This window comes from Sebastes fasciatus, chromosome 18 (assembly GCF_043250625.1).
Source record: "Sebastes fasciatus isolate fSebFas1 chromosome 18, fSebFas1.pri, whole genome shotgun sequence".
NCBI classification, from domain to species: Eukaryota; Metazoa; Chordata; class Actinopteri; order Perciformes; family Sebastidae; genus Sebastes; species Sebastes fasciatus.
Window position 1 is genome coordinate 27,921,546 of NC_133812.1, and position 14,067 is coordinate 27,935,612.

The 14,067-nt window shown below is 41.8% G+C and overlaps 1 protein-coding gene across 4 annotated transcripts in view; it reads right to left on the reverse strand.

Annotated features, from left to right (window-relative positions):
* The window catches only part of pex7 (peroxisomal biogenesis factor 7), a 45,486-nt gene that overhangs the window by 6,456 nt on the left and 24,963 nt on the right, over positions 1-14,067 (reverse strand). For all 4 annotated transcript variants that reach the window (XM_074615632.1, XM_074615629.1, XM_074615630.1 and 1 more), the window contains exon 10: positions 6,960-7,059. In XM_074615632.1, coding sequence (XP_074471733.1) covers positions 6,960-7,059 — 100 coding nt within the window. The remainder of the gene's footprint in view (positions 1-6,959; positions 7,060-14,067) is intronic.

Sequence of the window (14,067 nt, forward strand, 5' to 3'; positions counted from 1 at the left end):
ACCGAAATACTTCAGACCTGTTTCAAAGGCAAATTGCATTTGGACTCAACTTGACCGTATTTATAGCCGACATTTAAAGTAATTGATCTTAAAAGCTGAATGGAATAGTCCTAATAAATCCAGATATTAAAACTCACCAGTCTAAAGCGGACTTTCAGTAAGTGCTTCAACTTAAACATAATGAACTTATTGTTGTGTGTCACGATCATATCAGAGTTTCTATTGGCCCAAAGCTAACGTCGACGGGAGTAATGGACTCAGTATGCTTGTTTTATTGGTGCAAACGGTTCCCATCTGGAGATATGTAGTTTTTAATGATACAGCAGTATTTTATCATTTATAGCTAATTATTTTGCGGACCCCTGAAAGAGTGCCACGGACCCCACTTTGAGAATCACAGCTGTATGCAGCCATTGTAGTCGTACTGCACCACAGATAGCATCATGTATCACCAGTAATGTAACTGGGGCAGATTTTCTTTACAAAATGACCAACCTACAGACCTGCAAAAGGTTGTCATCCTGCATTCCTGTATGATCTATCACCTCATCATATCTCACACACACACAAAGTGAGTGTGGGGTTTGGCCTGCAGCGCCGTAAGGAAAGGTGATCCATCAGACAGCGTGTGGTTACGTCTGGATAAAACCAGAGACCACACCAGTGAGGGAGAGAAAGAAAAGAGTCAGTGATTAGAAGAAGAGAGGTGATCAGTTAGCGCTGATATCAGAGGAAGAAATTAAAACACCGGAGGAGAGACAACACAAGTAGAAGAGGAGTTTGATATCTCACAGCGGGACGGATAACGTGGCGTCGTTGAGCTTCCAGCAGATTAGCCTGATGTCAGGATTACTAGACCAGGCAGCCATGTTTATGCAAATGATTTGTGAGTTCATGCAAATGCAGCACAACATTTCCCCAAAAGTCTTTAACTGCATTTGAGCTTAGTGCAGCTGCAGGGATTCACATTTTGTAATATTTTGAATCTTTATGTTGCCACTCACACATATAGCGGTGAATGGAGGACTCTTAAAGCTTGGTTTATGGTCGCCGTAGTGAAGCCGGCGCGAGGTTCGCGCGCCAGAAAATCACGTCATCGCGGTTTTCGTGTAGTGCGTTTTGGTTGTGCACTTCTGAATTTTTGTAACTACGTGCCCTCTGCACGCGCTGCACTTTTCATTTCAACATGACGCCTTCGAGGGAAGACTGGCCGAGCAGGTTGGTCTGTACAGACATCTCTACAACTGTTCATTGAGAGACCACAGGGACAGTCACGTGACCACGGGGACAGTCACATGACCACAGGGACAGTCACATGACCACAAGGAAAGTCACATGACATTAAACTCTTGGAAAGAAATAGGCAACACACAGGAGAAAGAAGAGGCTTTTTGCTGCAGGCTGTGAAAGAAAATAAGAGATTGTTTTGTAAAAGCTGTAATAAAGGAGTGGCGACCCGTAGTTTTACTGTAGTTTTACTGTAGTTTTGTTATGTAACTTCTGTACTTTACTAATGCCAGTTAAGTAACAAGCGTAGTTATTTTAGGTAACCACGATGTTTTCCTAAGCCTTTTGTTGTTAAGTACTTTTGTTGCGTAAACCTAACTACCAGTAAGTAGTTTTGTTGCATGTGTCAACCTAAAAACTACGTAAACCTACATAGGAAGTTTATTTTGAAAAGACACTATGCATGTAATGACTGGAAACTGACACGCCGTCTCTGACACGTCCAAAACTGACGCTAGAGGGGAACCTAGAGCATCATAGTTTGAAGCGTAGGGCCACTGACCTAGCGGCGGTATTTGACGAGTTTTGAGTGAAAACGTGTCGGTGTATAATACTTGTAGATGATATTAAAGGCAGGGTTGACGATGTTCTCCAGTATACTCTATCTGTTCTATTGGTTGAAATGGTCTTTACACCCCGACAGCGATCCATTACTGATGAGCTCTGAAAAAGGACCGTTAAAGAGCCGTCATCTGTAGCTGCTGTAATCCTGCAAAATCGTCTACCAATCACTGCCTCGTGGTCCGCTTGGAAAGAACCAATCAGATGCCTTCCTGCCTCCCTGCTCGTACTCTACCCTTGGCGTGCCCCAGCGTGAACTCAAAGCGTGTCGCCGCCGCACATTTCCTGGAGAATGGAAGAGAGAACTCAGCCCTGCAGTAGCACTGCCGCGGTTACTGGTCATGAGGTAGCGTTGTTGAGTTGAGGTCCTCTCTCCGCTCTGGGTCTGTGAAGTACTTACGATGCGGCGGTGCTCATGCATGTGTGTGTGGGGGGCGTTGCCATTATGCTAACTTTCCAACATCGTCTACCCAACCTTTAACAGTAGAAACTAACCAGGTTTGATGCTTTCTGTTTGTTGAGTAACTCTCCCGGTCTCGATCGAGGTTTGATCAGTCTTAAAAAAGGCAAAACTATTTCCAAAAGTATCAAAACAACATGACCTTAAACTCAGTTTCACATTACATTTTTAATACGCTGTTGGCATCACTAGGGTTGTAAGGCTGATGCTTCGTTCATGAATCATAATAATGAAATGGCTTTCAAAAAGCTTGAAACAAGTTTTTAGAGAGTTTTCTTTATCTATTGAAGCTATTTAGTTCTAACGTTGAAAGAGAGGAGATGGTTAGAGCGCTCTGTGCCCTGTTATGGTCCATTTAACCTGACAAATGTCTGAGGGCTGATAATCTGTTTCTAAATACTCTGGGTTTAGGTAAGAAGACGCTGCGTGGCAGTCAGTTTCTCCTCGTTCACACCTGTTTATACGAGAAACAAAAGGTGTGCAGGAGCTTTAACATGAGGAAGAAAAGACACAAAAGACACAAATCGACCGACATGTAACCACCCACATGGAGACATGGCAGCTCCGGTCGGTGGTCTCCATGGAGAACAAAGAGCTGACTCAGCCAATCACAATGATGAGGACGCAACAGTAGATCACAGCTGTCACACACACACACACACACACACACACACACACGAACTGTACATGGACTAACTGAACCGTGACTTTACAAAAATCAGCACCAGATGTGATCATTAATATTTTAAGTCTCTATTCACGTGTTTGCTCATATGTTGATAACTGATGACGAGAATCCATCTACAAACAAAGAACTTTCATTTCAATTGAGAACATTTTTGCCGCAAAAAACTTGTACATTAATAATAAATGTAATAGTGCACCAGCTACAGAAACCAGCGCACACTGGCATCTTATAAAGATAGTGTTCCATTTGCACTATAAATCATACTTATATTTACATCTATATTTGCAGTAATGTCATATTTTTATATCTAGCGTGTGTCAAACAGCTTAAATCTCCCTATAAATTAATTAATTAATTCATAAATAAATAAATAAATAAATAAATAAATAAATAAATAAATAAATATAGTTCAGGTCTTCTGTTGTTAAACAGTTCAATTAGGTTCAGTGCAATTAATTAGGTGCAAGTAATTACTAACAACCAGGCTAAAGAGAGATACTGTAGATTTATTTAGTTACTACTCCAGAATACTTAAAGATAATGACAAAATTAAGATTTACACTGAATCACTTGACACTAATAAAACAGAAAAGGGGGATAAACACACAAAGAAACCTTCTGGACCAGAATAATAAATCATTTATTGAAGCGTTTTCTGCAAGCGGAGGAACGAGCAGCGTGTTTTATCTACGAGTCGACATGCTTAAATAAATATCAACAGTCCAGAGCTTTCTGTGGAGTGGGGAAATCCCATTTTACATTTTCTATTCTCTTCTACTGCTAGCGCTTGACTGCATTAAACTGCTGTACAAGAGATTTTAAATTTGGACATAATTTATATACTTTGAAAGACAATAATATGTCATTAAATAGTATGTGTTTTAGACCACTATGCAATGGGGACACCCTGTATTTTTGTTAATTTTAATTTAATGGTTAACATTTTATAATAACCATCATTTATAAATGGAAAATTGATAGTTAATTAAACTAAGTTAATAATTATTATTTTTATATTTAGTTGCAACTTTATAATAGCCATCCAAATAATGTTTATAGACGGTTTACAAACCAATTATTAACCATTAACAAAGTGTTACAAATATCTACCTATGCAATGTTTATGGATCTTTTTACAGATAATTTCTTAAAGGTTTACAAATCATTTGGTAAGTATTAACAAATATAGTATAAAATGTTGTAATGTGTGCAACAATTATACAATATAGCATTACTAATAATTAGTAAACATTATTAATTAACGTTTCATTGTTTGATAACAGTTAAATAACTATTAACTAAAGTTCAATTTACATTCATAAATGAAGGTTACCAATAAATCCACTACAATAAAATGACAATTTACATTACTAATAACCCTGAATTGTTATATTCTTCTTATTATATACTGTCTTTTTATCATCCTAATATTACTTGAGCATTTGTTATGTTATTAGATTACATTTTTAAACCCTACAGAAGGTCTTTTCACTACTTTGTGAAAAGATGTGAGTCATGAGAAGAGATGACGCCTGTCAGAAACCCTGAACGTAGAGAGGAGATCTGGGCTGTGAGGTCAGTGGAAGTGTCTTCAACACCGCCACAGCTGTTTGTGTGTTATTCTACAGGCCGCTTCTCTGTAATGACATGCCTGATAAGAACATAACCAACAATACAGCTCATTACTGCTGTTGCCTCTTCCCACACACCCACGTGCACACACACACACACACACACACACACACACACACACACACACACACATTGACAACATGGACAATACAGCTCATTACAGCATCTCTGTTATAGACGCAAAACACACACGCAGCCCGAACACGGTGTGACTGTTTACCGTGACGTTGTGGGTTTAACCCCCCCCCCACCCCCCCTGGCTTGTGAGGCGTTATCACGTACGCACTTCCACCTCGTCATCAACTATGCCCTGGAAAAGACCTCACTCGGATTTTCCAGCGAGCTATTATTGGTTCCATGTGAAAGCTCCTGATAAAGAGGTGCACGTTGAGGAGATAATAGCGTAAAGTAAAAGCAGAAAGGTTCATGTGAAGGACATTCTGGTTCTGTTCTATATTCTTGTTACTGTCAACAAATCTCATGAAAAGACCAAATCCAAAAAATTAGAGAAACGTTATCGTCTCCCTCCTGCGCCCGATATAGAGTGATATTGTGCTTTTAGCTGACGTGTGTCGCCTCGCTGTTTTGAGCGATGCTCGTTCATGTCTATGTAGAGCGAGCACAAGCGCGAGCCTGACGCTGACTTTCGTTGACTTAACGGCCACAGGTGTCGCTGAAAGTTACAAATAGTCCCTTTAAATGAGGGATATTTAAGTGTTCCTACTGGGAAGTTGATTTAACTAAAGAAAATCATCCTCTGATTTACAGACTTACTTGAGATAGCTGAGCAAAATCCACTCAAGTAGAACCAACAGATGGTGATTTCTGTAGATTCGTCAGTCGGTCCATTGCATACTTGTGTCCAGAGACAACGAGTCCAATTACCATCAAATCTGCTGTTAATATTCACAGAGCCCAGAGACTCAAAACCTTTCCTGCAGCACCACCATCAAGTCTCTTTGACCGAGACTTCAAAAACAAATGGTCAATAAGTTTACTCAGGATATTCACAAAAGGATGAATCCTATTGTTTTTTCATGTTAATGTTAATTTGGTTGTTTGTTACATTAAAAAGGTTTTGGTTTGGCAGTCGGCTCACATCTCGGGTGTCGGAGTCTACGTTACTGAAATGAATCCGACGTCCACCCTGAAGGTAAGAAATCAATCTCAAAGCTAATGGTACGATTTGGAGAACGGTGAGTAGAGAGGTGTGTACGCACCGTTTGTAGTTAATGGGCTAAAACATGCAAAGCCATTCTTGTTCTATTAGGGTATGCTGTGCTCAGATGATAATACATGATATTAAAAAGGCTAGAGGCGTTTTAAAAGGCTGTTTTGAAGTTTAGTTAACAAAGCTAAGCTTTACTTGAACCACTTCTGAGTACAAGAGTTTCAAAATGACGCAGTAACGTAACGTCGCATCAGTCTGCAAACAACCGTAGCTGATTTCAACACTCATTTCCCGATCACGACGTCCACCCCGGTATGGTGTCACTATTTCCCACGCACGTATCCAGTGGCTTCAAGCTGAACTTTGCTGGATTCTCTAGGTCTACCGTCCGTCCAAATTAGCTGGAAAACGGAATTAGACACGAGTGGCCTTTTCAATTCACTGCTTCTTTACCCCGACGCACTGGAGCACCCACTCCCTGACAGCCCCGTGTTACTGAGCGTTACTGAGTGTTACTGAGTGGGGGTTAACCTCGGCCTGCTCTTGTGCAGACACATTGATGGATGACCACCCATTTATCCAGAACTACAGCAAACTCTCACAAACCGGATGTGGACACTGTGATTCGATGGTTACACCGCACACTCGAACTGCATGACCCAAATTGTTAATTCTATTTAATTCTATTAAGGGTATAAAATCAGAATATGATGGAGAAGTACTCAGTTTAATTCTCTAGAAACTTTAAGATAAAGTGAATAACAAAATCAGATGCTATTTCATTTTCTGTTACCTTAAATTGTGACTCTCCACCATTGTTTAATGCCGTTAATACCTCTTACAGATAAGAAAAGAATGTCTCTCTAAACCAGCCATCGCCATCCTCACATTGTCCGTGGCTTATCCCCGTCTGGGTCACAGTAGCAGCCGTCTGAAACACAACCTCCCACGTTTCTTTTTCTCTGACATGTTTAGTGAAGCGTAATCTCCGTGGGCAGCAAATCTCCTGCTGTCTACATTATGAATTAGGACGTGTGCGATTGTGACTAGTCGATTGCTACCCCTCGCTAGTCGGCACCAGCAATACTAGTCGGTTAAGCTTATTGATTGATTAATGTACACATTTAAATCTACCAGGTTGTGAGGTGTGTGTGTGTTACCTGGTTGGGGATATGCAGGTTGAAGTCTAGTCCACAGACAAACTCTGAGTGATGTTCCACCGTGTCCAGAAGAGGCTGGTTCACACTGAAGTCCCAGAACCTGCACATACAAACAAACAGATATTTGACTTTCATTTAACTAACAGCAAAACAAAACGATTTAACACACGGGGAAAAGTAAAGAGCTGTAATACATGAAAGCAAATTACACTTTGAGCAGGAAATGTTTCATAGTTTGAAGTTTCTGAAAAGGATTTAATAAACAAACCGACCACATCAAAACCTGATTAAAACATTATGAAAATGAGAACTGAACTGTGAAACTGCAAAAGAAGTTTTACTGTTTCTCTACCAGCAGCGAAGACCAAGAACCGAAACGCTGGTCAGTCTCTCTAGAGCAAGATCTCTCTATGACTACTGGACAGACTGCTGTGGCTTCTGGGACGGATATTTCATGGTGGATAGTTTCTGGTACCGAACCGTAGACTGTAGATAAGAAGTGGACGAATCACCGTGATGGTTTCTGGACTGACATTTTCAAGCCTTGATTTCAGCGTTTTGTCCGTCGCCATCTTGGTTTTTGGCCCTCAAGATTTTTGTTTTTGGTCATCGCCATCTTGGTTTTTGGTCTTGGTTTTTGATCGTCGCCATCTTGGTTTTTGATCGTCGCCATATTGGTTTTTGGCTGTCGCCATCTTGGTTTATGGCCGTCGACATCTTGGTTTTTCGCCATCTTGGTTTTTGGTCGTCGCCATCTTGGTTTTTGGCCGTCGACATCTTGGTTTTTGGCCGTCGCCATCTTGGTTTTTGGTCGTCGCCATCTTGGTTTTTGGCCGTCGCCATCTTGGTTTTTGGCCGTCGCCATCTTGGTTTTTGGTCGTCGCCATCTTGGTTTTTGGCCGTCGCCATCTTGGTTTTTGGTCGTCGCCATCTTGGTTTTTGGTCGTCGCCATGTTGGTTTTTGGCCGTCGCCATCTTGGTTTTTGGCCGTCGCCATCTTGGTTTTTGGTCGCCGCCATCTTGGTTTATGGTCGTCGACATCTTGGTTTTTCACCATCTTGGTTTTTGGTCGTCGCCATCTTGGTTTTTGGTCGTCGCCATCTTGGTTTTTGGCCGTCGCCATCTTGGTTTTTGGTCGTCGCCATCTTGGTTTTTGGTCGTCGCCATCTTGGTTTTTGGTCGTCGCCATGTTGGTTTTTGGCCGTCGCCATCTTGGTTTTTGGCCGTCGCCATCTTGGTTTTTGGTCGCCGCCATCTTGGTTTATGGTCGTCGACATCTTGGTTTTTCACCATCTTGGTTTTTGGTCGTCGCCATCTTGGTTTTTGGTCGTCCGTCGCCATCTTGGTTTTTGGTCGTCGCCATCTTGGTTTTTGGTCGTCGCCATGTTGGTTTTTGGCCGTCGCCATCTTGGTTTTTGGCCGTCGCCATCTTGGTTTTTGGTCGCTGCCATATTGGTTTTTGGCCGTCGCCATCTTGGTTTTTGGTCGCCGCCATATTGGTTTTTGGCCGTCGCCATCTTGGTTTTTGGTCGCCGCAATATTGGTTTTTGGCCGTCGCCATCTTGGTTTTTGGCCGTCGCCATCTTGGTTTTTGGTCGCCGCCATATTGGTTTTTGGCCGTCGCCATCTTGGTTTTTGGTCGCCGCCATCTTGGTTTTTGGCCGTCGCCATCTTGGTTTTTGGTCACCGCCATATTGGTTTTTGGCCGTCGCCATCTTGGTTTTTGGTCGTCGCCATCTTGGTTTTTGGTCGTCGCCATGTTGGTTTTTGGCCGTCGCCATCTTGGTTTTTGGCCGTCGCCATCTTGGTTTTTGGTCGCTGCCATATTGGTTTTTGGCCGTCGCCATCTTGGTTTTTGGTCGCCGCCATATTGGTTTTTGGCCGTCGCCATCTTGGTTTTTGGCCGTCGCGATCTTGGTTTTTGGCTGTTGCCATCTTGGTTTTTGGTCGTCGCCATCTTGGTTTTTGGCCGTCGTCATCTTGGTTTTTGGCTGTTGCCATCTTGGTTTTGGTCATCGCCATCTTGGTTTTTGGCCGTTGCAATCTTGGTTTCTGGCCGATCTTGGCTTTTGGCCGCCGCCATTTCGGTTTTTGGCCGTTGCCATCTTGTTTTTTTGCAACCAGAAGCGACACGAAGTATCTTGAAAACTTATATCCGGATTTCTATTAAAGTGATGTTTCTTCTCGGTCCACAGAGGATCAAGCTTATTGATTTTGGTGAACGTTTAGCCTTTCGTCTAACGTCCCAGGTTATTCAAAAGATGAATCCTAAAGTTTTTTTATATTGACCCTCCTGACCTCTGACTCCATAATTAGGCCAAGATTTCCACTCATACTCAAGAAATGTGGAAAAAAATGATGAGCAGTATAAAATGCACTGAGCTCTGCTCCACAGAAGATAACAGGGACTTTTTGGGGACACTATTCTTAAGACAAAACTGCCATACTACAAGCAAATCTACATAAACAACATCTCATAATCTAAGACACAGACTGAACTGAAACATTCTGGAGAACCATCATATGTGTTAGGCCCAAAGCCTCCTCTCACTTAGTGTAGAGAAACGTAGAACTACCAGATGTGTGTGGCGGTCTGACAGCTGGCTGTGGGGGAGGAAGCATACACCTGATCATACCTATCTTCTACAAAAATAAACCCTTCAAATTACAAATCATAGAGTTAAGCATGAGTGGGATTTAATAGAGAGAAAAGACGGGAGGAAGGTGAGTAAGAGATATGCCGAGAGAGAGAGGAGGGGTTTAAGAGATATAAAGAGGAATGGATATAAAAATCAATCTAGAGAGTGAGATTAAGAAAAATAAAGATGAATAAGAAGTAAAAGAGAAAGGAGAGCCAGTAAAACACCAGACGTCAGGCAGCGGCAGCCAATCAGACTAATTGAAAGACTGTGTCTCTTCCTGGTCTTGACAGAGTGGTGTGTGTGTGTGTGTGTGTGTGTGTGTGTGTGTGTATGCCAAAGCCCTGACGCAGCAAACACTCCCTCCAGACTCATCCACTTTGCAAATGTAATTAAATCATTCTCAGAGGGAACACTGCAGCTCCCATTGGCCTCCATTAGGCCCATATTAATACTGGACACACACACACACACACACACACACACACACACACACACACACACACACACACACACGCAATGAGCGATGGGTGTCTGGGGAGAGTCAGGTATTAAGAGATATTATATATTGAGTGAGTTGTTAGTGTAAATCTCTGCTCACCCTCACGTTCCCTGAGTGGACATGTAGGTGTGTTTGTGTGTGTGTGTGTGTGTGTGTGTGTGTGTGTGTGTGTGTGTGTGTGTGTTTGACAACACTGCAGTACAGACCGGTTTAGGTTCTTTCCTAATGAGCAGAGTGTTTCTGGCACCGATATAACTCGCAATAAACAAACTTTCTCTCAGGAAAGTTAACGAGAAGTTGGCCAATCAGAAGCTGCTTTAGCGTAAAGAGGTTTCAGGCTTCAGTGCGGCAGAAAATGCAGCAGCACTTTGACATGATTAGACTTCATTTATCCCCACGGGGACGTCAGGTTGATGCAAATCAGAAAAGAAAAAGAAAAGTAACATGATTCAGTGGCGGGTATTCAGCCTTCTCTCTGACCAAAGAGACCAGACACACCAACCCAACATCGAAGAACTAGCGGCGATGAAGGCCGACTGTTGCGTCGCCTCACGTCTCTTTTGTCTTGGTCAACAAGTTGCACCTGAACACACCGCAAACACTACACTCTTTGGAGTGTAATGAGCATTAAAACCTCACAGACATGCTACTGTGTTTGTGACTAACGTGTAAAGCCCCTGACACACCAAGCTGACGGTCAGCCGTCGGACAGTTTGGGGCCATCAGTGAGCGTCCATCGGTCTAGTTTTTGCGGTGTGTCTCGCACCGTTGCTTCTAGTCTGCTCGTGTCTGAGGTTTTTCGTCCGATTCAGCATGTTCAATCAGCGGCGGAGCTCGTCGGTGGGAGAAATCACTCTGATTGGCCGTTCAGTTTAAGCGATCGGCTGCACGAGAAGAGAAACGGACGTGAGGAAAGCCAACGAGTAAAGGCTCTTTTCATGTTTCATCTTCATCTCATCTGATCGTTCCAACACACGGATATTTTCACAGCGACATGAACATCTGTAATGAAGCTAACAACAGCTTGTATATCTGCCGTCCTCGTTCTTCCTGTTTCTCTTTTTGAATGATGAACACAGACTACCGCCGCCTGCTGGTGTGGAGAGTTATTTCCTCTGACGGAGGCGCAGAACGTACGTGCTAACTGACCGTCAGCTGTCGTCTTTGCGGTGTGTTCAAATGCAACTTTTTGGTCAAGACAAAGGCGACGCTACAGTCGGCCTTCATCGCCGCTAGTTCTTTGATGTTGACTTGGTGTGTCTGGACTCTTAGGTCTTAGTCAATGCGATGTGTTCAAGTGCAACTCTTTTGCCAAGACGTGAGGCAACTCAATGGTCGGCCTTCATCGCCGCTAGTTCTTTGGTGTGTGCGGGCCATAAAAATGTTGCTGCTTGAAGAAAACGAAAAAGAAAGACCCCATTGTAACCATGGAAACGTAGATTTACTATGTAATTCTAAATATCTAAGAGCCACATTGAACGGGGTTCATGCGCTCACTCATTCACAAATATATGCGAGACGTTAAAGTCCAACACATTCATCACCCAGAGTAATGCGGAGCAATATGTCAGCGTCGTAATAAAGTGCAGTGGCAATAAAAGGAAATCTCCAGCGAACTGAATGCATTTCTGTCCCAGCAGCTCCCATCCATTCAGAGCATTAAGAGCAGCAGCAATAATCCCGCTAGCTAAGAGCCACTATAGCTTTGATTGGCTTCATAAAATGAGCGACGGCGGTGATTTACTGTCGACTGTGGTGAGTCGGCTTTTTAGATAGGAAACAATGCAGCAGCAGTAGAATTAGAAGAAGAAGTCGCAGAACTTCAAACACTTGATCAGGACGTCACTGTGGCATCAGCGTTTATATGAACTGTGCAGAAGAGAACGCAGCGTCTGTTTTAGGACAAGTGTCAGCTAGTGATTCAGATTATAGGTTTAGATGACGTCCATGTGTGTGTGTGTGTGTGTGTGTGTGTGTGTGTGAGACCAGATGACTGTCCCGGTTAGACAAATACACCGTGTTATTTGTATAAATGAGGCTTGCGCTGTCTTTTGTCCGCAGTTTCCAGGGTAGGTAATTATTTAGCTTCTATTGTATTTCATTGTGTGGAACCGTCCATTCACCTGTCAGCTGTGTGTGTGTGCATCTCACTATTACTACGAACATCAGGAGAAAGAGAGGGAGAGGACACGAGGACAAAACTGAAAAAGAGAAGTGACAGAAGACAACAGAAAGAAAGACGGACATAGAGACAGAGAGTGATCCGATTCCTCCCATGAGCTCATGTCACCGATGCTTTTAATTCAAACAGGAAATTAACGCTCACACAAACACACAGACTGCTGTGAGGTGGAGAGGACACGTTATCTAAAGCAAACATGAGACGTCAAACCTGCTGCTAAAAAAGGAAAACACCTCATGAGTCTCAGTTTCATTCTAAATAAGAGCAGTGTGTCCAGAGAGCAATAATAACCACATTACAATAGGACAAGTGTACTAAAAGTGCTAGATATCGGAATGTATCATTTATGGACATTATTTTTCAAGGCTGGAAATCACAAGGAAGAATACTACCATCCAGTAGTTGTTGAGATATTTCAGTCTATGGTGGTCCAACTGACATCCCACGAGCTATGCCCCTGTAGCATCGCTAAAAATGTTAGCAGGTTTTTATTAGTGGAATACATTTAAGTTGATTAATGCGTAAATGAAGGGGTGAAATGCAAAGGGAAAATCATACATAAAAAAATAAATATAAATTAAATATATGCATGAATATATAAATCAATTAAAATCAATAAATCAATAAAAAATAAATAAATTGTTTTAAAATTAATAAAAATAAATACATAAATAAATAAAAGGGAAAATCAAACCAAAAAGTACATAAATAAGATAATTAATACAAAGATAAGCAAATAAAGTAGCAAACTAAAACAAAAATATAAATTCATGTCATATTTGATCAATAAATAAATGGCTATATTTACTTTTAATATTATTTTTGTTTCATTTAATGACATTTATTTATTTTCGATTTTGTCAGGTTCCGTCCTCCATACATTATAACATCAAACAGCAGAAAGGGTTGAGGAACATGGATGAATCAAATAGTAAAGTACAGAAGTGAATCAGAAGAACTGATGGCATCTGAGCATTCAGAGCGCTGCACTCCAAACTGAGACTGTCAAGACTACCACTAGATAAACAAAGAGGAGAGGAGGAGGTGGGCGGTGAGCGGATATGAGGTATATGAGAAAGGATTAATAGAACTCTGTGTGTACATGTGGCTGGCTATAGAAGAGTGTGTGCTCAGATGTATTTGCATGTGTGCATTCATGTCTTGTTCTTTGTGTGTGTGCAGGTGGATTAGTTCAGTATTTGTGCGTGTTACAGCACACAGGAAGGCCGACAGGAGCAGGTGTGTGTGAGTTTACACAGCGGAAGGTGCAACGAGCTGAATACACCGACAGGTGGACGAGGGGGCGCTCAGATTTAAGATTTAATACACCTTCACATGATGGACGGCTTCATTTCAACAGGTCTTAGTGGAGCAATTCAAGAGCTGTTATATAATATAGGAGAAAGTCTATACATAGAATATTATGTAGGTAGGTAGGTATTATGTATTTATTACATAGAAGAAGTGTGTTTTCATAATGTTGAACAGGACAGGAAATCCTATTAGTGATTAAAATAGATAATCACACATTTATTATCTGTTCAACATGAACCTTAAAGGGAGATTTGTCAAGTATTTTATACTCTTATCAACATGGGAGTGGACAAATATGCTGCTTTATGCAAATGTATGTATATATTTATTATTGTAAATCAATTAACACAAAACAATGATAGATATTGTCCAGAAACCCTCACAGGTACTGCATTCAGCATAAAACAATATGCTCCAATCATAACATGGCAAACTGCAGCCCAACAGGCAACAACAGCTGTCAGTGTGTCA